Consider the following 23,460-nt stretch of genomic DNA (forward strand, 5'->3'; position numbering starts at 1 on the left):
ACCAGTTCCAGGTCTGGACTGTTGGGGGCCATGTTGTACATAGACCTACAGTGTTGCACAGGACAGCAGTGTACACTGACCTGCAATAACTTCACCTGAGAATCGTACATAATTTGTCAGTTCAACAAATGTTATTTATATCTTGGTTTATTGGACTATTTCTCCAGTTCTAATTGACTTCTCTCTGAATGTAATAGTTTTCAAAAGTTTGTCTCCAGTTATTAAATGTGCCCACCATCCTCAATTTCACCATTTGAGACAGATTCCAGGAACACTTCCCTCCAGGAATGGTGGGATTTTACTTTGTGTTTAAGTTCGAATGCCGCTGTCTGATGCCTTTGTTGTTCCAGTTGGTAATGGAGGTCAGCCATCTTGTGTGTGCTTTAAGAGTGAATGTTATGACGCTATTGGCTCTTGGAGTGCATTGATGCTGTCGTCATTGCTATGGATTGTCATATCTTTGAGAAATGTATGTTTATGGGTGTTAACAATCACAATGGGTTGAGGAGTGGCAGGTGGAGTTTAATTTGGATAAATGTGAGGTATTGCATTTTTTAGACTAGATTACTTACAGTGTGAAAACAGGCCCTTCGGCCCAACAAGTCCACACCGATCCTCCGAAGAGAAACCCACCCAAACCCATTCACCTACATTTACCCCTTCTTCTAATGCTACGGGCAATTTAGCGTGGCCAATTCACCCAACCTGCACATCTTTGGATTGTGGGAGGAAACCGGAGCACCCGGAGGAAACCCACGCAGACACGGGGAGAATGTGCAAACTCAACACAGACAGATGCCTGGGGTGGGAATTGAACCCCGGTCTCTGGCACTGTGAGGCAACAGTGCTAACCACTGTGCCACCATGCCCTCGTTTGATAAAACAAACAAGGGCAGGACTTAAACAATTAATGGTGGGGCCCTGGCTAATGTTGTAGAACAGAGACCCAGGAGTTCCAGTTCATAATTTGAAATTTGTATCGCAGGTAGACAGGGTAGTTCAGAAGGCGTTAGCAACATTGTCTGCATTGCTCTGATCTTTGCGGGGATGTCATGTTGAAATTGTACAGGATATTGGTGAGGCCTCTTCTGGAGTACTATGTGCAGTTCGGTCGCCCAGTTATAGGAAGGATATGATTACACTGGAGAGGGCTCAGAAAATATTTACCAGGATGTTGCTGAGAATGGAGGGTCTGAGTTAAAAAAATAGGTTGGAGGATAGGCTGGGACATTTTCCACTGGAGCGTAGGAGGTTGAGGGGCAACTTTGTAAAATCATGAGGGCCGTAAATAAGGTGAATAGCAAAGGCCTTTTCCTTGACGTGGGAAAGTTCAAAAGTAGGGGACATATTTAAAAAGGACATAAGGGGAAGCTTTTTTTATATAGAGAGGGTTGACGTGTGGACTGAACGGTGGATAAGCACGAGGCTGGAAGAACACAGCAAGCCAGGCTGCATCAGGAGGTGGAGAAGTCAATGTTTCGGGTGTAACCCTTCGTCAGGGCTGGGGGTGGGTGTGGGGGAGCTGCAGGTAAAGGGGGTGGTGGGGGCAGGATGGTGAGGTGGGGATAAGTGAACACAGGCAGAGGTTATGACCTGGTTGGTCAATGGGAGGAATGAATCTGGTTGGTAGCTGGAAGGAAGAGTCGATCAGAGGAATGGAAGGGAGGGAGGGGGGCTGGGGAGGGAGTTGGGGGATGGGAAGGGAGGATATTTGAAATTGGAGACCTCAGTGTTGAGTCCAACGGGCTGTAGTCTGCCCAGGCGGAAGATAAGGTGTTGTCCCTCCAGTTTGCGGTCTGATTCGCTGTGGCAATGGAGGAGGCCAAGGATGGTCATGTCAGAAAGGGAGTGAGAAGGGGAATTAAAATGGATGGTGACTGGGAGGCCTTGTTCCTTCCTTCTAGCCCTCCCATTCCTTAGATTTACTATTCCTTCCAGCTTCGAAGAGTGTGGTGCTGGAAAAGCACAGCAGATCAGGCAGCATCTGAGGAGCAGGAGAGTCAACATTTCAGGCATGAGCTCTTCATCAGGAATGTATGAGGGGCTTATGCCTGAAATGTTCACTCACTTGCTCCTCAGATGCTGCCTAACCAGCTGTGCTTTTCCAGCACCACACTTATCGACTCTGATCTCTAGCGTCTGCAGTCCTCGCTTTCTCCTTCCTTCCAGCCACCAACTGGATTCATTCCTCCCATTGACCAACTTCTCTACCTGTGTTCACCTATCCCCACCTCACCACCCCTTCCCTGCTCCCCCCTTCCCGCCCTTTTATCTGCAGCTCCCCCCACACCTACCTCCAGTCCTGACAAAGGTTTACACCCGAAACGTTGACGTCTCCACCTCCTGATGCTGCCTGACTTGCTGTGTTCTTCCAGCCTCTTGCCTGTCTACCTTGAATTCCAGCATCTGAAGTTTTTTTTGTCTGGAATGAACTGCCAGATGATGTGGTGAACGCAGGTACAAATACAATGTTTTAAAGATACTTGGAGAAGTACATAAATGAGAAATGTTTGGAGGGATATGGGCAGGTAATTTGGACTAGTTCAGCTTGGAATTATGGTCAGCATGGACTGGTTGGACCGAAGGGTCTGTTTCCATGCTGTATGACCCTGTCTGGACCTACAAATCAAAGAAGGTGATAGGACAGGACTGCGAACAATTGGACAGGGAAAATGCGTTTCTAAGAAAAAAAGGTGGTATGTTGGTAATTATCTTGAAATGTTTCTGTGACCAACACTGCATCAGATTGGGGGTTCACCCAGCCGTACCCCGGCATTGCTTTAATGATGCACTCTCCCGTTTTGTCCATAAATAGGTGGCCCAGGATCCGGCAAGGGAACTCAGTGTGAAAAGGTTGTACATAAATATGGCTACACTCACCTATCCACCGGCGACCTGCTGAGGGCTGAAGTCAATTCTGGCTCGGAGAGAGGGAAGCATTTCCAAAACATTATGGAGGCGGGAGGACTTGTGCCTCTGGTAAGTCCAATCACAGTGAGAATCCCTCATTAAAGAATGCAACTCCCCCAACAACCCTGCCCTGCTTTGGCTCTGAGAATAGTCTGTTGTGGTTCACACAATTTCTCCGTGCCAGAACGTTAATAAAAGCTGCTAAGCAAGTTTTCCCTTCAGCCGAATACATGTCTGCATGAACTTTGCCCTGTAATGTTCTCCACGTTACCTTGGACATATTGCCAAGCTTATCAATCGCTTTGATCCAAAGTCCCCGTGACCCAAAGTGCATTTTGTCCTCGCTTTTGTCTCTGGTGTGGAAACAGCAGCGTCTGTTTCTCTCTGGGCCTTTTTCTTTCTGACTGGCCTCCGGCAAAGTGCCTTGAATTCTTCTCCCAGAATCCTACAGAACAGGATGCCATTCAGTCCATTGAGCTACCCTGTTCCTTTAAAGAGCTGGCCAATTTGTCTCGCCCAGCCACTCACCTTCCCTCCCCTCCTGGTCTGCAATTTTCTTCCTTTCAAGTATTTAACCAATTCTCTTTTGCAAGTTGCTGTTGAGTCTGCTTCCATCAGGCCACAACTTGCTGCATGAAAAAAGACCCAGAAAGTGTTTGCCTCAATTCTGTTCTGGTTTTTATTACTTTTGTTTTAGCAATTATCTTAAATCTGTGCCCTCTGATTACTGATCTTCCTGTCGAAGGAAGCAATTTTTCTCCATTTACTTTAAAGGCGCCATAAGAATGCACATTGTTGTTGTTGCAGCTGCGTTCATATTCTCTGAATAATTGTTTTGGGCGAGCACCTGACTGACCTGTCAGTGATCGTGCTCCGAATTCCAACATTCTCTTCGGTCTTTTGCAACACAGGACTGCACTCAAACTGCCTGTGACAGCTGGGGCAAAACAGAACACATTTCAGTATAATTGCACGGAACTCCCTCCTCAAAACTTAAACTGGAAAACTAGGACTTTAAACAGTAACTCCAGAAATGAGCTTCTGTCACCATTATCACACACTTTCGGGCTGCAAGTTAACTTGACTGTAGCTTCATTTTTACATCAACTTTAAACTCTGGCGCTAGTAATCCCACATATTTGGCCAGTTATAGAGTGAGAGTCACAATGCCAACCAGTCTGACCTAGTCCCATTTGCCTGCATTCGGCCCATATCCCTCTAAACCCTTCCCATTCATATACCCATCCAGATGCCTTTCAAATGTACCAACCTCCACCATTTCATCTAGCAGCTCGTTCCAGACATGCACCACCCTCTGCATGGAAAAAGTTTCCCCTCAGTACTTTTTAAATCTTTCCCCGCTCACCTTAAACTATGCTGTCTGGTGTTGGACTCCCCTACACTAGGAATAGGACTTTGGTTATCCTCCCTATCCAAGTCCTGCATGATTTTTATCAACCATTTTAAAGGATTGGACACTCTGGAGGCAGGAAGCATGCTTCCGCTGATGAGTGAGTCCAGAACCAGAGGACAAAGTTTAAAAATAAGGGATAGGCCATTTAGAACAGAGTTGAGGAGTAACTTCTTCACCCAGAGAGTGGTGGGTGTATGGAATGTTCTGCCCCTGAAGGCTGTAGAGGCCAAGTCTCTGGATACTTTCAAGAAAGAGATGGATAGAGCTCTTAAGGATAGTGGAATCAAGGGTTATGGGGATAAGGCAGGAACAGGATAATGATTGTGGATGATCAGTCATGATCATAATGAATGGTGGCTCGAAGGGCAGAATGGCCTACTCCTGCATCTATTGTCTATTGTCTCTAAAGCCCCACTCTATTCAGCTTCTCATATTCTTGTAACTCTTTTCTGTGCCCTCTCAAGTTTAACAACATCCATCAAGTTCAACCACTACGCCACCAATTTTGGTGTAATCTACAAAGTTACTAACCTTCCCTCCTATATTCACATCCAAATCATTTATATAAATGATGAAAAGCAGTGGACCCAGCACCGATCCTTGTGGCACTCTGGTCACAGGTCTCCAGTCTGAAAAACATCCCTCCACCACCACCACCACCCTCTGTGTCCTACTTTCAAGCTAATGTTGTGTCCTAGCTAGCTCCCAGTGGATCCCATGTGATCTCTCCCCCGCTCCCCCACACTCCCAACCTCATTCCTGATGAGGGGCTTTTGCCCGAAACGTCGATTCTCCTGCTCCTCGGATGCTGCCTGACCTGCAGTGCTTTTCCAGCACCACACTCTCAACGCCCATGTGATCTAACCTTACTCACCAATCTACCATGTAGAACCACGTCAGATATCTTGCTGAAGTCCATATTGACAACACTGTGTCTTCATCAATCTTTTTTGTCACCTCTTCAAAAAACCCAATCAAGTTAGTAAGACATGGTTTCCCACCCACAAAGCCATCTTGACTGTCCGTCATCAGTCCCTGCCTTTCCAAATACATGTCAATCCTCTCTCTCTTCAGAATCCCCTCCAACAACTTACCCACCACTGACGTAGGGCTGACTGGTCTATCGTTCCCTGGTTTTTGTCTCGTTTGCACAAGTGATGGTGTGAGTATTGTGCATTTTTGTATCCCCTGTTACTACACATTGAACATCCTGTGTATCTCCTTTCCTCAGGAAACTATCCTGGAAATGCTGAAGGATGCTATGATTGCTAAGGCCGATGTCTCAAAGGGCTTCCTGATTGATGGCTACCCTCGTGAAGTGAAGCAAGGGGAAGAATTTGAGAAGCGGGTATGAACTTTGTGGGGACGGGGATTAGGGACAAACCATTTGGAGCACTATTCCCTTTGTTTTTGAAGGATCCCACAGCATGATTCAACAAAGAGTAGGGAAGTTTAGATTAGATTAGATTGGATTCCCTACAATGTGGAAACAGGCCCTTCGGTCCAACAAGTCCACACCGACCCTCCGATGAGCAACGCACCCAGTCCCACCTCCCTCTTGCTGATGTACCTAACACAATGTGTAATTTAGCATGGCCAATTAACCTGACCTGCACATCTTTGGACTGTGGGAGGAAACCGGAGCACCCGGTGGAAACCCATGCAGACACGGGGGGATTGTGCAAACTCCACACGGTCACCCAAGGCTGGAATCGAACCTGGGTTCCTGGCACTGTGAGGCAGCAGTGCTAACCACTGAGCCACCGTGCCGCCCTATTTGTCCTGGAGTTCTGGCCAACATCTATCCCTTTATCAAAACCACTGAAAGAGATTATTTTGCAGTCAGTGATGAAGTGACTGCTACTATCCACATAGAAAGCTGCCTGAGAAGCACTAATGACGTTAAGGTATAGATTTCTCCTTTCCCCACATTAATTTGATGGAGGGACCTTGTCCTTGATCCAATCACATTGAAGTATTCTCATAGCCAGCAACCCAGGAAATAAAATTCACTGATTCTCCTTCCCTTTTTAATCATATCATTGAGAGTGAAATAATTATTTTGGCCAAAGAATAGATTGAAGGGTGGAGTCTGAAATATCATAACGTTCTAAAAATATATACTTTCTAAAAACCCAAGGTATGATCCTGTCAAAATGAAGAAATTTGACACTGCAAAAGGCCAGTAATAGTTTTTCACGGCCAGCCCCCAGATTGGTCAGTGTGGTGTTCAAAGCCCTATCAGATCGTATTCAACAAAATGTAACTTCCTCAAAGGTTTTTTCCCGCAAATCTAATAGCCTTAAAAGTGGTTGTGTATGATGATTCAAGTACTTTTGTGCAATTTCCCAGTGGAAAAATGAGAAGTTTAACAGCCTGCCCTTTGAGAAAGCAGGGAGGTGCATGTGAATTTGCATATGTAGCTGGGCAGGTGTGAATTCCAGGTGTGGTTGTCAGCTGTGATCCAGGCACTGTGACGTTTGCTGACAGTTTCCCCATCATTACACTCCAGGCCACTATCTCATTGCTATTTCCCATAATTCAACAGTGACTATGTTTCAAAAGTGCTTAAGTTGAGTTTAGTAGACTTTAGATTATGTATGGTGCTGGATAAAAGCAAATTATTTCCTCTTGGTTAGGCTCAAGGCTGTGTGGACGTTGTTTTGCAATGTCAGAGTAAATTAGCAATGAAACTTCAGTGTCCCCTCCCAGAGTTACTCTGTTTCTGTCTTTGATATTGTCTGAGTACAGGATCAGACTCTGTTGTGGTGCTTGCCTTTAGCTGAATAGTCTGCTGAAACTCAATGTCCAGGCTAAGAGTTAACAGCTTGTGCACTGGGATCCCTGTGTGACTCACTGTGTCTAAACAGGATTGGTGGCAGGGGCTAGACAACTGAGACATTGGAACTGATAGGATTGTACAGGTTCCTGATTATCGATTACAGTCTCGGGAGAGACCTGAGAGCTTTCCTTTATCCTTGAGAATCAATTGAGGATTGCAAATTCGGATCCACGGTGGGGGGGGAGGTGATTTGGAGTTTTGATGTCGGTGTAATATGTACAATGTTGATTTCACTGCAGGCTGTGTCCTTGTGAAATCAACATTGTACATATTACACTGACGTCAAAACTCCAAATCACCTCCCCCCACCATGGATCCGAATTTGCAATCCTCAATTGATTCTTGTCAATCAGTGACAAGGTCGAAACACAAGGGGGCTTAGCTGAAAATCACAATCCAACAGCCTCAAGACCAGCTTCACAAATCGACTTGTTTGTGGAGCTTTACGAGTCCACGTACTGCACTGGCTGGGGAACAAAAGTCGTTCAAACCGTTACAAATGACATCCTTATCCAACTTTGCTGATACAGCAACTGGAGTTAGGGGGAGTCTTTTAGACTTGGCTGCAGCCTCTCCAAGGGAATTCCCTTTGTGCTTATTCATTAAAATCACAAAGAGTTGTTAACATCTATGCCCTTTGTGTGTTTGTCTGCCTATGTGCATTCATTAGTAACAAGTTCTTGTTAAGGGTCAGTAGATTTGAAAATTGATGGAAAATTTAACATAGATGTGCTGCACCTAACTTAATCCTGTAAGGACAGTGACCAAAGGTGTGTCAATTCTTGTGGAATAAATTACGTACTTGGTCACAAACATTGTAAATCATTTTGACTTTGGGAGCTGTCTGATTTGCTGCTCTATTAAACAGCTCTCCTGAAAAAGAATCATAGCACAGGATTTAGTGAAGCTGTTTGGAATTTTAAAAATTAGGTAAAATCGCCATTGCCTAACCAGACCGTACGGCTGCTCTCTCAGAGAGAGACAACTGGTGATGACTTAACCAGAGGGTCACCATGCCTCAGGCGAGGGGAGAGGATAAGATGGAGAATCCTCCTCCCTGGTAACCTCAGACCAGGTGAAGGTTTAACTTGAATTATTTCCCCTCCTTTTGTCTTCCTGGCTGACCAAGCATGTATTTCCAGAATGGTCAGCTAGACTTTAAGATTTAGCTTCTGGATCAATGGTGCTGGAAGAGCACAGCAGTCCAGGCAGCATCCGAGGAGCTTCAGCGAAATCGACGTTTCGGGCAAAAGCCTTTCATCAGGAATAAAGGCAGAGAGCCTGAAGCGTGGAGAGATAAGCTAGGGGAGGGTGGGGGTGGGGATAGAGTAGCATAGAGTACAATGGGTGAGTGGGGGAGGGGATGAAGGTGAGGATGAGGATCAGTTCGGCCAAACGAATGAGAGTGTCGGTGGAAGGGTACTGTTGGGGACATCTGGAGAGGAAAAAACGGAGGGCTTGGAGGCCCTGGTCATGGCGGATGGAGGTGTAGAGGGATTGGATACATGGCAGATACATACCAGGGCCTCCAAACCCTCCGTTTTTTCCTCTCCAGATGTCCCCAACAGTACCCTTCCACCGACACTCTCATTCGTTTGGCCGAACTGATCCTCACCCTTAACAATTTCTCCTTTGAATCCTCCCACTTCCTCCAGACCAAAGGGGTAGCCATGGGGACACATTTGGGCCCCAGCTATGCCTGTCTCTTTGTTGGCTACGTAGAACAGTTGATCTTCCGTAATTACACCGGCACCACTCCCCACCTCTTCCTCCGCTACATTGATGACTGCATCGGCCCCACCTCATGCTCCCACGAGGAGGTTGAGCAATTCACCAACACATTCCACCCTGACCTTAAATTTACCTGGACCATCTCTGACACCTCCCTCCCCTTCCTGGACCTCTCCATCTCCATTAGTGACGACCGACTTGACACTGACATTTTTTACAAACCCACCGACTCCCACAGCTACCTGGATTACACCTCTTTCCACCCTATCTCTTGCAAAAATGCCATCCCGTATTCCCAATTCCTCCACCTCCGCCATATCTGCTCCCAGGAGGACCAGTTCCACCACAGAACACACCAGATCGCCTCCTTCTTTAGAGACCCACAATTTCCCTTCCCACGTGGTTAAAGATGCCCTCCAACACGTCTCGTCCACATCCCGCACCTCCGCCCTCAGACCCCACCCCTCCAACCGTAACAAGGACAGAACGCCCCTGGTGCTCACCTTCCACCCTACAAATCTCCGCATAAACCAAATCATCCGCCAACATTTCCGCCACCTCCAAAAAGACCCCACCACCAGGGACATATTTCCCTCCCCACCCCTTTCCGCCTTCCGCAAAGACCGTTCCCTCCGTGACTACCTGGTCAGGTCCACGCCCCCCCACAACCCACCCTCCCATCCTGGCACTTTCCCCTGCCACCGCAGGAACTGTAAAACCTGTGCCCACACCTCCTCCCTCACCTCTATCCAAGGCCCTAAAGGGGCCTTCCATATCCATCAAAATTTTACCTGCACATCAACTAATATCATTTATTGTATCCGTTGCTCCCGATGCGGTCTCCTCTACATTGGGGAGACTGGGCACCTCCTAGCAGAGCGCTTTAGGGAAATCTCCAAGACACCCGCACCAATCAACCACACCGCCCCGTGGCCCAACATTTCAACTCCCCCTCCCACTCTGCCAAGGACATGGAGGTCCTAGGCCTCCTTCACTGCCGCTCCCTCACTGCCAGACGCCTGGAGGAAGAACGCCTCATCTTCCGCCTCGGAACACTTTAACCCCAGGGCATCAATGTGGACTTCAACAGCTTCCTCATTTCCCCTTCCCCCACCTCATCCTAGTTTCAAACTTCCAGCTCAGCACTGTCCCCTTGACTTGTCCAGACTTGTCCGACCTGCCCAGCTCCTTTTCCACCTATCCACTCCACCCTCTGCTCCCTGACCTATCACCTTCATCTCCTCCCCCACTCACCCATTGTACTCTATGCTACTCTCCCCCCACCCCCACCCTCCTCTAGCTTATCTCTCCACGCTTCAGGCTCTCTGCCTTTATTCCTGATGAAGGGCTTTTGTCCGAAACATCGATTTTGCTGAAGCTCCTCGGATGCTGCCTGCATTGCTGTGCTCTTACAGCACCATTGATCCAGAATCTGGTTTCCAGCATCTGCAGTCATTGTTTTTACCTTTAAGATTTAGCTGTTCTGAGAACAAAGGAGGCCTTCCTTCATAATTTTAAAGTGGAAATAGGCAAAACCTTTTAATAAAACATGTCGAATCTGGATCCGGGAGAGAGGCGCACCCTCATAAGAAGTGAGTGACTCTGGTGTGACAGCTGGTGTTCACGGTAAGACAACACAGCCTAAAACAGGAGTTTCTATGTAAATGAAAACGCTGCTGTGGTCAGATGCCTCAGGGCATGTGCGTCTGCCTCCCTTGTATGTGCATCAAAATAACCGTGCGGATCCAGTGACAGCTTTGTGAATGCTGCCAACTCTGATATAATTGATTTGGGACTCCCGGGTCAAATATGCAGAGGCTGAGCTCCAGTAATTCGTTAGCTGCTGTCTCCTGCCCATTAATTTTCTATAAAAATCATTATTTTTGAACAGGCTGTGATACTGTGTCAGTATCCTACGTAAACCTCGACTTCTATTTAAGCCACATTGTGACTTTTATGGTACAACGGCAAAATAAAGATTGCTGGAGGATGGATTTAGAATGCTGGCTATTGAAGAATGTGACTTATTTTAGTTACAGTCGAGTCAGTATTGGAAGAATGGCCATCTATAGGTTATCTCAGATGACTGCTGCAAGAACGAGTTTGGACAAATACCCATAAATAGAGTTGTGGGAGAGTTTGTCCACATGAGGGACAGCTCAAAGATGCATGAGGGACTCGTGCAGACCTGTGCCGTGTGGCTCATGTTGAAATCACTGCATCTTTGAAGGGGGAAAATAGCTCACTGAAGCAGGAGTTACTAAAACGTTGGATTGAGAGCTGAGCAGTAGTTATTTAACATCAAGCTAATACAACTGCACTTCCCCAAGGACCGTCTTTGGATCCATTGACTCTTCAGTCTTAGAAATGTCCTCCATTTGTGTGTAGGGGGCAGCATTATAAAGTCAGCAGATGGTGTGAAAATTGACAACTATGCAGAGACTGATGGGAGTTATTGGTAACAGGATGGTGAACTGTGCAGAGACATTGGCAGTTAGAGCTTACAGTGGAGAGGTGTAAAACGATAACTGGGCTTCGGGAGATTGATTTACAAGTCAGCATTTTTTATACTACACAAATTGAGAATGTAGAGAACTAGAAAGACTGCAATAGCCAGAGATAAAAAAGATCCCAAAATTCAGCTGAAAAAAGACCCATTTTGTCATAGCTTTTCATCTTGCACTCATAAGGGCAATCCACAAGAAATGTAAAGGAAGATTAACATCTACACTGTATGAGGAGACAGTGTTGATGGGTTAGCAAGTAGGAGAGACTAAGGAAAATGCACCAGTTTGGTGATGACTGACAGTTAGTTGCCAAGCTTTGTTTAAATTTTAGATCAGGTAGGTTGACTATGATTGGTCAAGGCATTGGCCTGAGGGTGCCATCTATTTGGCTGAGGTACAAAAGGGTGTGTATGTGTCTGTGCGTGTGTATGTGTCTGTGCGTGTGTATGTGTCTGTGCGTGTGTATGTGTGTCTGTGCGTGTGTATGTGTCTGTGCATGTGTATGTGTCTGTGCGTGTGTATGTGTGTGTGTGTGTGTCTGTGCGTGTGTGTGTGTGTGTGTGTCTGTGCGTGTGTATGTGTCTGTGCGTGTGTGTGTATCTGTGCATGTGTATGTGTCTGTGTGTGTGTGTGTGTGTGTCTGTGCGTGTGTATGTGTCTGTGCGTGTGTGTGTGTGTCTGTATATGTACATCATTCTGTCTGAAGTATATCAATGCATCTAATTTCCTGTACTGTGAAGTCCCCACACTGTGAGCCCAACTAATATTCCTCAATTAGTTGCGCGTGCAATTGTTTGGGAACTCAGGATTGCTTAGCAAATATTGTCCAGCCATGTGATCCCGTCTAATGTGGGGCATTGTGTTTTGAGTTTTGCAGGGACGGACTGGTTGTATACCATTTCCTTGCCTGTTGTGAACTGGCATGGCAGTTTGACACAATGTATTTGCGTGTGTAGCCTGCATATATAACATTACACCAGCATTGAAATTCATATGCCACATTGTACACTGATGTGATTGGCACGATGCCTTTCTGATTTGATAGAGTCATCCTGTTACTGGTAATACCATTCATCTTGCTACCTCATACTGCAGACAGAAAGAATGTGTACACACACTCAGGGTAATGTCTTGACCAATCAGAGTCTCAACGTGCCTGGCTTAAAATTTAGTGCCGAACAGTGTGGTGCTGGAAAAGCACAGCAGGTCAGGCAGCATCCGAGGAGCAGGAGAGTTGACATTTCGGGCAAAAGCTCTTCATCAGGAATGTGGTGGTGGGGTGGGGGCAGGGGGAGATGAGAGATAAATAGGAAGGCAAGTGGGGCTGGGGGGAAGGTAGCTTGGAAGGCAATAGGTAGATGAAGGTGGGGGAGATGATGGTGATAGGTCAGAGCGGAGGGTGAAGCAGAGAGGTGGGAAGGAAAATGGATAGATGGGGCAGTTCAAGAGGGCAGTGCCAAGTTCTAGGAGGGTGGTGGAGGGAGGGGAGATGAGGAAACTGCTGAAATCACTATTAATCCCATGTGGTTGGAGGGTCCCAAGGCAGAAGATGAGGCATTCTTCCTCTCTGCATTGGGTGGCTAGAATCAGGTGGAGGAGGAGGCCCAGGACTTGCGTGTCCTTGGCAGAGTGGGAGGCCGAGTTGAAGTGTTCAGCCACAGGGCGGTGGGATTGGTTAGTGCATGTGTCTCAGAGGTGTTCCCTGAAACGTTCCGCAAGTTAGCATCCTGTCTCCCTAATGTAGAGGACACCACATCAGGAGCAACAGACACAGTAGATGATGTGTGTGGAAGTGCAGGAAAATCTCTGCCGGATGTGGAAGGATCCTTTGGGGCCTTGGATGGAGGTGAGGAGGGAGGTATGGGCACAGGTTTTACACTTCCTGTGGTGGCACGGGAAGGTGCTGGGAGTGGAGGGTGGGTTGGTGGGGGCGTGTGGGCTTAACAAGGGAGTCGCGGAGTGAATGGTTTCTGCAGAATGCTGATAGAGGTGGGGAGGGAAATATATCTCTGGTGGTGGGATCTGACTGTAGGTGGCGGAAATGGCGGAGGATGGGGTGTTGTTTCAGGCAATTGGTGGGGGGAAAGTGAGTGGGGGGGGGTTCTATCCTCGTTGTGGTTGGAGGGGTGGGTTTCAAAGGCAGAGGTGCAGAAAGTGGAGGAGATGCACTGGAGGGCATTGTTGACCCCATGGGAGGGAAAATTGCTAAAAATTTAAACAAGGCTGAGCAGTTAACAGTCAGTCATCATTTACTTGTGTATTTTCAATGACAATGCCTGTATTAATCAGAGTTCACTTGGCAACCAATCAGATCTGTCCTCTGATAGAGTAGAGCTGTTGTTTCCCCATTACATTTCTTGTGAATAGCCCTGATGCGTATAAGAAAAAAAAATTTTGAAAGAACATCTCTCTCTTCAGCAATGCTGCAGCCCTGATGTACCAAATCCTCAAGGCTGGTAGAGCAGGCTGACATGGTGGTTTACAAAGCACACGTCCACTTGGGTTTGAAATAGAGGAATAGAATAGAGGTTACACTTGAACTTTATAAATCACTGGTTGGGCCTCACTCTCTCTGTCATCTTTTAGCTGAAAACCCACCTTCTTAGCTCGCACCGATCCTAATAGCTCCCTCTGGGACTTGCATCAAACTTTCTTCGGTAATTTCTCCTCTGAACCAGAGGATGGGTTAGCACTGCTGCCTCACACCGCCAGGGACTCTGGTTTGATTCCAGCCTCGGGCAACTGTCTGTGTGGAGTTTGCACATTCTCCCCGTGTCCTCGTGGGTTTCCTCCGGGTGCTCCGGTTTCATCCCACAGTCCAAAGATGTGCAGGTCAGGTGAATTGGCCATGCTAAATTGTCCCGTAGTGTTCAGGCATGTGTGGGTTAGGTGCCTTAGTCAGGGGTAAATATAGGATAATAGGATCAGGGAATGGGTCTGGGTGGGTTACTCTTTGGAGGGTCGGTGGGGACTTGTTGGGCCAAAAGGCCTGTTTCCACACTGTAGGGATTCTCTGATTCTATGTTTGACTACATTAAAGATGCTGTATAAATGTAAGTTGCTGGTTTGGTGAGAATTCCTGTATCACAAGAAGTGATATGGCATGTTTTTGCCGACTGGGGTTAAGCTGAGCTACTCGTTACAGTGGGTGCAGTACTCAGTGAGGACCATATAGAAGGCTGGCTGTGAGGGGTCAGGGGTGGAGAAGGCTGAAGTTGCTGAAGGGAAGGTTTGTACAGTGAAATGGTGTGGGCTCTGTTTTGCTCAGTGGTGTGGCTGCCCTGAATTTAGCTTGGGGGGGTGGTGGGGGGAGGAGAAGACGTAGCTGATGTATTACATGGCGGTATAGCTTGGGTGGGGGGGGGGTGCAGAGGGGGTTGTGGAGTGTGGTGCAGAGGTGCCAATGCTGGGCAAGGGCTGGTGAGTGACTCCTTAAAATCCTTTCCTTTGTCTTCACTAAAGTGGGAAAGCCCTGCAATCTAATTTTGAATGATCATATCCTCCCTAATGATGTGCATACCTATTAAAACCAGGGTGTCAGTGAGGATGCACTTTTGATTGTGCGATAATTGCCAGACAGTGAAGCAATTCTTGAGCAGGGAGTGTTTTGAAATCTGGGACACCAGCAAACTGAATGGATCAACTGTACTTCCTTGTTTGTAGTTTTAATGTGTGACCTTCTGATCAGGAACGTGCTGTAAACAGAGCAGATTAATTTCTAACTTGTTGGTGCTCAGTTCTGTTTAATGTCTGACTACTTTGTGTTGTTGGCTCCTAAACCTTCGGTGACCAGTAGAAGCCATTCAGTAAATTTAGCAAATCCTTTTTTTAACTCCAGTAGCTTGTAAAGGTGAGAGATTTTTTAAAATTGTGTCATTCTAACTATCTGGTCACCTTGATCCCAGTAACCCTGGTGCTGCGATAATTACACAACCGCTCAAATCCTTAGCCAGACCGACAGAGGTACCAGGTGCTTCCCTTCCCGGTCTCACTGCATCCTTGCTTGGGCATGTATCCAAACTATTACTTTACAACAGCAGGATCAAAATCCTTGAACTCCCTTCCAAAAAGCATGGTGATTCCACTCTCAGTGGTTCCCTCAGGCACTTTAGAGGCTTATAGAGGCTTATAAAATCATGAGGGGTCACGTATAGGATAAATAGACAAAGTCTTTTCCCTGGGGTGGGGGAGTCCAGAACTAGAGGGCATAGGTTTAGGGTGAGGGGTAAAGATATAAAAGACACCTAAGGGGCAACTTATTTACACAGAGGGTGGTACATGTATGGAATGAGCTGCCAAAGGAAGTGGCGGAGGCTGGTACAATTACAGCGTTTAAAAGGCATCTGAATGGGTATATGAATAGGAAGGGTTTGGAGGGATATGGGCCAAGATTAGGTTAGGATATCTGGTCAGTATGGACTAGTTGGACCGAAGGGTATGTTTCTGTGCTGTACATCTCTATGACCTGGAGCTGGGCACAAAATGCCTGCCTTGTTAGCAAGAGCCAATACACCTCCACCCGTTCCCCCGCCCCCCCAATTTATTTCCTGATTTAAGTACTTTATATAATCTCACTGGTCAAAAACTGTTTGCTGGAGGAAAATCCTCCATTAAGTATAGCATCTCAGCTCAGAGAGTCATCAGAGATATGATGGGCTGAATGGCCTCCTTCTATACCTTTCTGACACTGTCTGACCAGATCAAATGTAAATCCAGGCAAGGGCAACATTTAAGGTTCCTTTCTCAAAATATGTCCCATAATACAAGACTCACTCACAGTGAGAATCCCAGCACAAGGTGTTTACTGAAGGGATTAAGAGCTGAATGGTACAGCCAAAGAGGCAATAACTCCAGCCCAAACCCATCCAGAAAGGCCCACCCCCCCAGCAGGATTTTACCCATCAGCCCAGGACAAGAAGAAGGAAACCTGAAGGCAAATTGGGGGCTCCCAGTGTGACCCAGATGTTTGTGAACCCAGACCTGAGAGCAGTAAGGTCACCTCACTATGTACAGTTGAACTGGTGAACCAATGAGTTAATCACCTTTAAGAAAAAGCCAGTGTGCTCCTCAGTTAATCAGTGGCCCACTTAGGAAAGCAGAACATTTTAGCGCCATCTCTGGACCCGGTCTCTGATTAAACTGGAAGTAGTTGTAGGTACATTCGAGCTCAGGATAGAAGATGGTTTGTTCAGGAATTCCGTTAACAACAGGAATGAATTAGACTTGATATAATTCCAGGTGGCCTTGACTATCTCAGACACACACACACACCAGCCTTCAGCTAGAATGGCAGTGAAGGGCCTAGGGTTGAGGTGATTTGTGACCTGACATTTACTTAGTGGGGGCGCCCCTGCTATTGGCCCCATGGGGCACTGAAACAGATTGACTAGAGCTCCCTGTCCTTGCCACATTCCAAATAACCCCCACAGGAAAGGAGCTATGAGTGAGATCAGGGAAGGTACCATTGGGTTCAGAATTGGAGAAACCTCCCTTTCTGCATGATTTCCTTTGGCTACTCACAACTGAGGCTCCCACCTGAAACCTGGTGGCTTTGAGCGAGAGTGTGGAGGTTCTTCTCAGATGATACCCTGAGCCTTGAGGAGAAGACAGATGATACTGGAGGGAAATGGAGGATTTAGCTGTCAAGATTAAATATTCCCATTTCCTTTCTTCTGCTGACAGTTCCAGTAGCACATGAGCACACATCCAAAACATGGCAAAACACCAGCAGTGATGTCGTTCCAGTTTTGACTCAGTGGGAACTGTTTGTTCAGAACAACAATATGCTTGTCCTTGACTCAGGGCCAATATTGGTTCAGGCTTTTTTCCGTGGGTACAGTGGTTCTGATTGGAATTAGTTAAGTGGTTAGATCACTTTTGCAATATAGTGTGTAATTTGAAACTTGAAAGGGTTCAGAAAAGATTCACAAGGATGTTGTCATGGTTGGAGCTATAGGGAGAGGCTGAATAGGCTAGGGCTGTTTTCCCTGGAGCATCAGAGACTGAGGGGTGACTTTATAGAGGTACATAAAATCATGATGGGCATGGATAGGGTAAATAGTCAAGGTCTTTTCCCTGGGGTCAGGGAGTCCAGAACTAGAGGGCATAGGTTTAGGGTGAGAGGGGAAAGATATAAAAGAGACCTAAGGGGCAACCTTTTCACGCAGAGGGTGGTGCGTGTATGGAATGAGCTGCCAGAGGAATTGGTGGAGGCTGGTACAATTAGAACATTTAAAAGGAATCTAATGGGTATATGAATAGGAAGGATTTAGAGGGATATGGGCCAAGTGCTGGCAGGTGGGACTAGATTAGATTAAGTCATCATGGTCGAGTTGGACGGAAGGGGCTCTTTCGGTACTATACATCTCTATTTCTCTATGACTCTATGACAAGTATTCTTCCCATCCACCTGACCCATCCAAAATCTTTGACACATTTCAGTATGGATTTTGTTTTTCCATTTTCGGCCAATCTGGGAGTGTTTGAGGGAACAGTGTAGTGAAGAGTTTACTGTGTAAATCATCTGTTCCTGATCTGGGAGTGTTTGAGGGAACAGTGTAGTGAAGAGTTTACTGTGTAAATCATCTGTTCCTGATCTGGGAGTGTTTGAGGGAACAGTGTAGTGAAGAGTTTACTGTGTAAATCATCTGTTCCTAATCTGGGAGTGTTTGAGGGAACAGTGTAGTGCAGAGTTTACTGTGTAAATCATCTGTTCCTAATCTGGGAGTGTTTGAGGGAACAGTGTAGTGAAGAGTTTACTGTGTAAATCATCTGTTCCTGATCTGGGAGTGTTTGAGGGAACAGTGTAGTGCAGAGTTTACTGTGTAAATCATCTGTTCCTAATCTGGGAGTGTTTGAGGGAACAGTGTAGTGAAGAGTTTACTGTGTAAATCATCTGTTCCTGATCTGGAAGTGTTTGAGGGAACAGTGTAGTGCAGAGTTTACTGTGTAAATCATCTGTTCTGTTCCTGATGTGGGAGTTTTTGCCTCTTAACTCTGGTTGAAAATGATTCCTACCCTAAAGCCAAAGGATGTACAAGTGACTAAAGAAGAAAAGCCATGCTAGGGTTCCGATTTCAGACATTGTGGGGGAGAAGCCGAGAGGAGCAATGAGAATTGTGAGCTGGACTTTAGGGAATCTCCTCCTGTTGATTGTGCACATTGTTCACCCCTGTAGATCAAGCCTCCCACCCTGCTCTTGTACATCGATGCTGGAAAAGAGACAATGATCAAACGGCTCCTGGGGCGAGGGTTGACTAGTGGGCGCTCTGATGACAACGAAGAAACCATCGCAAAACGCCTGGACACCTATTACCAAGCAACTGAGCCCGTCATCAACTACTATCAGCCCAAGGGCATCATTAGGAAGGTGAGGCCTGAACCAGCGAGAGTGTGACAATGCCTGTTAAAGTTACTAAAGTAAATGGTAGTTCGATATTAGCATTCTTCTCAAATCCCAACTCCATCAGCTCAATTCGAAAGTGACTCTGAAAATCAACAAAGTGCTTCAATTGGGGGATGAAATAAACTTCAGAGCTGCATAAAGAGGATTGCTGGGTAATCCTGAATTTTGGATTAATTTGGGTTGAGCTGTCCAATGGCAGCAGAGTCAGGGAGAACCCTTTTAACCACAGAAGCTGTCATTGTTCATCGGGAGTGAGAGTAAATGACTGCCCCGGGCTGTGCTGTTTGATGCATTCACCCGGTGTCGTGAATTGACCAGACCCATGATGAATTGATTGGGAGAAAGTGAGGACTGCAGACACTGGAGATTAGAGTCAAAATGTGTGATGCTGGAAAAGCACAGCCAGTCAGGCAGTGTCTGAGGTGCAAGAGAATCGTCGTTTTGAGCATAAGCTCTTCATCAGGACAAAGGGTTTATGCCCAAAATGTTGACTCTCCTGCTCCTTGGGTGTTGCCTGACCTGCTGTGCTTTCTCAGCACCACACGTTTTGACCATGATGGATTGATGCTATTTATCAGCTGACAGGGGAGTCAGTTAGCTCAATTGCCTAAAAAAACCAGAGGGTGGTGCAAACTAATGGTAGCAGCATGAGTCCAATCCCTGGACTGATTGGAGTGGTTCATGGAGGCCTGTCTCCTCACCTTACCCCATGTTTATAGACTCGTTCCCCTCAAGTGATACGTATCTAATTGCCTCTCCATAATTGAGAGAGATGCCAGATCTTCTTTGTGAACTACACCTCCATATCATGAGCTGAGAGACTTCGATGTTCTGTCCCAGTGCTTTTCTACTCTGAGGCCTGTAAGCCAAAGCATGGTCTAGCTCCTTCCATGGATTTGTTGGTAAATACATTATCTACTCTGTCATTAGAAACAGTGGAAGTGTCAATAAAATTTGTTGCCTATTCTGATAGTGATACAGCTACTGCAATAAGTCAGTCCTTCTAAAATTAACCTTGGTTCTCTGGGCTCCGAAGAGACTAGATCAACCAGATCCTGTCAGAGATCCCATGTTAACGTGTTGGGAAGTGAGTGTTTGTGGATGCTGCATCAGGGGCTGGAACTTGACTGTGGTGCCCCATGTTGTCAAACAGCCTTCTGATTGTCCTGACTATCCAGCTCTCATCGAAAATGGCTATGTCCACTCTGAGGTTCAAGTGGACAGTCTTGGACTGTGAATGTGAACATCTAAACATTACAGTCACCCAGAGAGAGGAGTGGGATGGCTGGAACCGGAGGAAAATGTATTTTGAAACCAATCTGATGTGTGAAGGAGAATTTGACTCACTCAGCTGTTGTCTGTGTTTTTTCTTTCCAATCATTAGATAAATGCAGAGGGTACAGTGGATGAGGTCTTTGCTCAAGTTTGTGCTGCTCTCGATGCGTTGAAGTGAACGGGGCACAGAAGTGTCTTATCAATGCCCCTCCTCTCCCTTTGCCCTCTTGAGAAGCCTTTATCCTCCTGGGCTCACTTCCAGCCAAATCATGGACATCGTTATAAAGAAAACAGCTTCATTGGTTAAACTGGGAATCCAAAGGCTTCACATCTGAAAATTTGATTGGGTCCATCTTTGCATATTGTGGTGGCATTGCAAGTGAGCGAGCGACACCGAATGAGCCATAAATTTTATGTCTTCAATCATAGACCACTGAACACCATCCCCCACTGAACACAACAGGATTCAGTGCCACTGAAGATCAGCATGACCCCCCTCTGTGACAAGCAGTGGCTGGACCCCAGCTTTCATCGCTCTGCACCCCAAGCACCTTCTTAAAACCAGGAGGGAAATGGCCTCAGACATGCCATTGGCCTTTTCCTGGTCTCAATAGATTATCTGTCAAGAAGAATCAGTCACAGTCAAGTACTGAAACTCACAGCAAGACATTTTTTTTCGCTGGAGATTGCAATCACTTCTGACTTATTTTCTGTATTTGACAGTCTTCTGCCATTTTACAGAGCTTCTGATTTCCCAGTCAGGTTCAGGCTAGTATTTTAGTCTAAAACTGTCAAACATGTCACAGAGAGTGTTAAACTGCCCTATTTTGTGTGAAAGATTGCTCCACGTGTCTCTGGAGCGGGCAGCTGGGATTGAATCTTTTTCAGTGCTAATCAGTTTTTTTTTAAAGGGGTTAGGGGTGGGGGGTGAGGACATGGAGGGTTTCCAGTTTGAGGACAATGGCATTGAAATTAACCCAAATTGTACAATGCTACATGTACCCAAGCATCTGAAATAGTCATTATTGCATACCTAATTCAAGCTCCCAACAACATTTTAGCTGCTGTTATACAGCTTGTCGTATTGTCATCCCTTCTCCTGTTTCCATTATTTTAAAATCTTTTTTGCCTGTTAAATCTATCAGTATCCTTTTCTTTTAATGAGCTTCAGCGATCATTATAAGATAGTTCACTTCCCACTGTGCTCTTCCCATTTTGTTTAGATGTGAGGGAGATTGTGCCCCCCACCATCCCCTCCAACCACCACCCCCAGCCAATCCAAGTACATAACCTGAAGATTGACATTCGATCAGACCAGTCGTTGGTGTGACTTTGCTGAAGGAGCCTGTCCCATAGCCCAGAACCAGCCAGACAAATCGGAAACTGCAGGAGACCATTCAGCCCGTCATGCCTGTTCTGCCATTCAATGCGATCTTGGTTGGTTTGTATCTAATCACTATCCACCCACCTTGGCTGCATGTCCTTCTGTGTCCTTGTAATTTGTTTGAGAAGTTGAAAACAGTCAATTATCAAGCAAAGTACTGTATTCACTGAGAAACCAAACTTTTGTGCTCGAGTCAAAGATTGCTCCTCCAGCTCTTGCTGAGATAGTAACTGAAGTTCCTGATGAAGGGCTTATGCCCGTAACGTTGATTCTCCTGCTCCTCGGATGCTGCCTGACCTGCTGTGCTTTTCCAGCACCACACACTCGACTCTAATCCTCCAGTATCTACAGTCTCCTAGTAACTGAAATTAAACCTATGAATCAGGAGTAGCCCATCGAGCCTGCTCTATCATTCAATGAGACCATGGCTGATTTGATTTCTGCCTCAGATCCCCGTTCCCGAAAACCTTGGAGCATCTTCAACACAACGGATGTTGGAAGCAGATGGGAATGTGAAGTTCGGCATTCTGTAAATGGCTGCCTTTTTATTCCCTGACCTGGGTGGGCCTGTATTTATATATTCCATTTCATATTCTTTGGAACCATTTTCTTCCGATTAAAATTTAACTCAAAGGAGACACTTAAATTTTCCATTTAAAAGAAATCAGTAACTTTGACCATATACAATCTTAACATGTAGAGCAGCAACCTTTCTGTAAAATTCTGGAACTGGCTAACATCAATCAGTTACAAGATATCTGTGTATTGTATTCTTGGAATAAATTTTAAGAAACCTGACAGATACTTCTTTTTTGAGGCAAAGACGTGAGTGCAGTCCTTTTAATGGCTCTGTATCACCATCCGTGTAAAAGATCAAAGCAACAAACTATTTATAGATGAAATGTATCTTTCTCTCCATGTAAAGTCTTACCGAGGACAATCCATATCCTGCAATTGCTAAATAACATTTAATTCTTTCTATTTTCATTTTGTAAACCAAACGCCACAAGTCTTTAAAGCCTTGTACAGTGTTTAGATGGACAAACCAGTTTGGGGGAGAGTTGGTTGGGGGACAGTGGAGAAGCCACAGTGTCATTGAGCAAAACAGAATTCAGAACAATCGTCTTCTAAAGAATCACACTGTGGATTATTGGTAAAAAGAACATTATACTGCACTTGTATGACTTTTCTTTGGTGTTCTTCATTCAACTGTTAATGAATAATGCCTTTGTTATAACAGCAAAGAATTTCAAACAGTCCTTTTGATGTGTTTATCACCAATATCACACATTGTGATTTCAAAGCATTAGTAATTTGTGAAAGTATTCATACCAGTTGTAGATGTGCAACGTTTTTTGTCTTCCCATGTTGTCAACCAGACCAGTAATTATTTTTCTTAATCCTGTTTCAAAGCCAAACATATACCAGTATTTATTGGAGCTTCAACTCATCATTGGACTGGAGGAGGTGATGAATGTAAATTTAATAAAACAGAACTGACCTCGCTGTTATGTTGTGAAGTGTCTCCATTTTGATCAGATATAAGCTCTTGGCACTTGTTTAGTGATGGAAAACATATCGTTCTATTTTCCATGGGGCACCTTTGCATTATTGGCACCTTGTGGGATGTGGGCATTGCTGGCAGGGACACATGTCCATCCTTAATTGCCCTTGAGAAGGTAGTAGTAAGCTGCCTTTTAAAACCACTGCAGTCCCTGTGCTCTGGGTAAACCCATTCCCTAAGGGAAGGAATTCCAGGATTTTTACCAGCAACTGTGAAGGAATGGCGATATATTTCCAAGACAGGATGGTGAGTAGCTTGGAGGGGAACTTGCAGGGGCCTCTGCTCCAATCCTGACCTCACCATCAAGCCAGCGGACAAAGGGGGCGCAGTGGTAGTCTGGCGCACTGACCTCTACATCGCTGAAGCCGAACGCCAACTCGAGGACACCTCTTCCTACCGCCCCCTTGACCATGACCCCACCCCCCATC

At 46.0% G+C, this 23,460-nt stretch overlaps 1 protein-coding gene across 2 annotated transcripts in view; it reads left to right on the plus strand.

Annotated features, from left to right (window-relative positions):
- The window catches only part of LOC122564928 (adenylate kinase isoenzyme 1-like), a 172,292-nt gene extending 149,318 nt beyond the window's left edge, over positions 1 to 22,974 (plus strand). For both annotated transcript variants that reach the window (XM_043720421.2, XM_043720423.2), the window contains 4 exons: positions 2,816 to 2,979; positions 5,556 to 5,672; positions 18,582 to 18,773; positions 20,194 to 22,974. In XM_043720421.2, coding sequence (XP_043576356.1) covers positions 2,816 to 2,979; positions 5,556 to 5,672; positions 18,582 to 18,773; positions 20,194 to 20,262 — 542 coding nt within the window. In that variant the 3' untranslated portion in view covers positions 20,263 to 22,974. The remainder of the gene's footprint in view (positions 1 to 2,815; positions 2,980 to 5,555; positions 5,673 to 18,581; positions 18,774 to 20,193) is intronic.
- Positions 22,975 to 23,460: the final 486 nt, after the last annotated feature.

Source organism: Chiloscyllium plagiosum, unplaced genomic scaffold, assembly GCF_037043375.1.
Source record: "Chiloscyllium plagiosum isolate Xiang-an unplaced genomic scaffold, Cpla_swu_hap1 HiC_scaffold_21, whole genome shotgun sequence".
NCBI lineage: Eukaryota > Metazoa > Chordata > Chondrichthyes > Orectolobiformes > Hemiscylliidae > Chiloscyllium > Chiloscyllium plagiosum.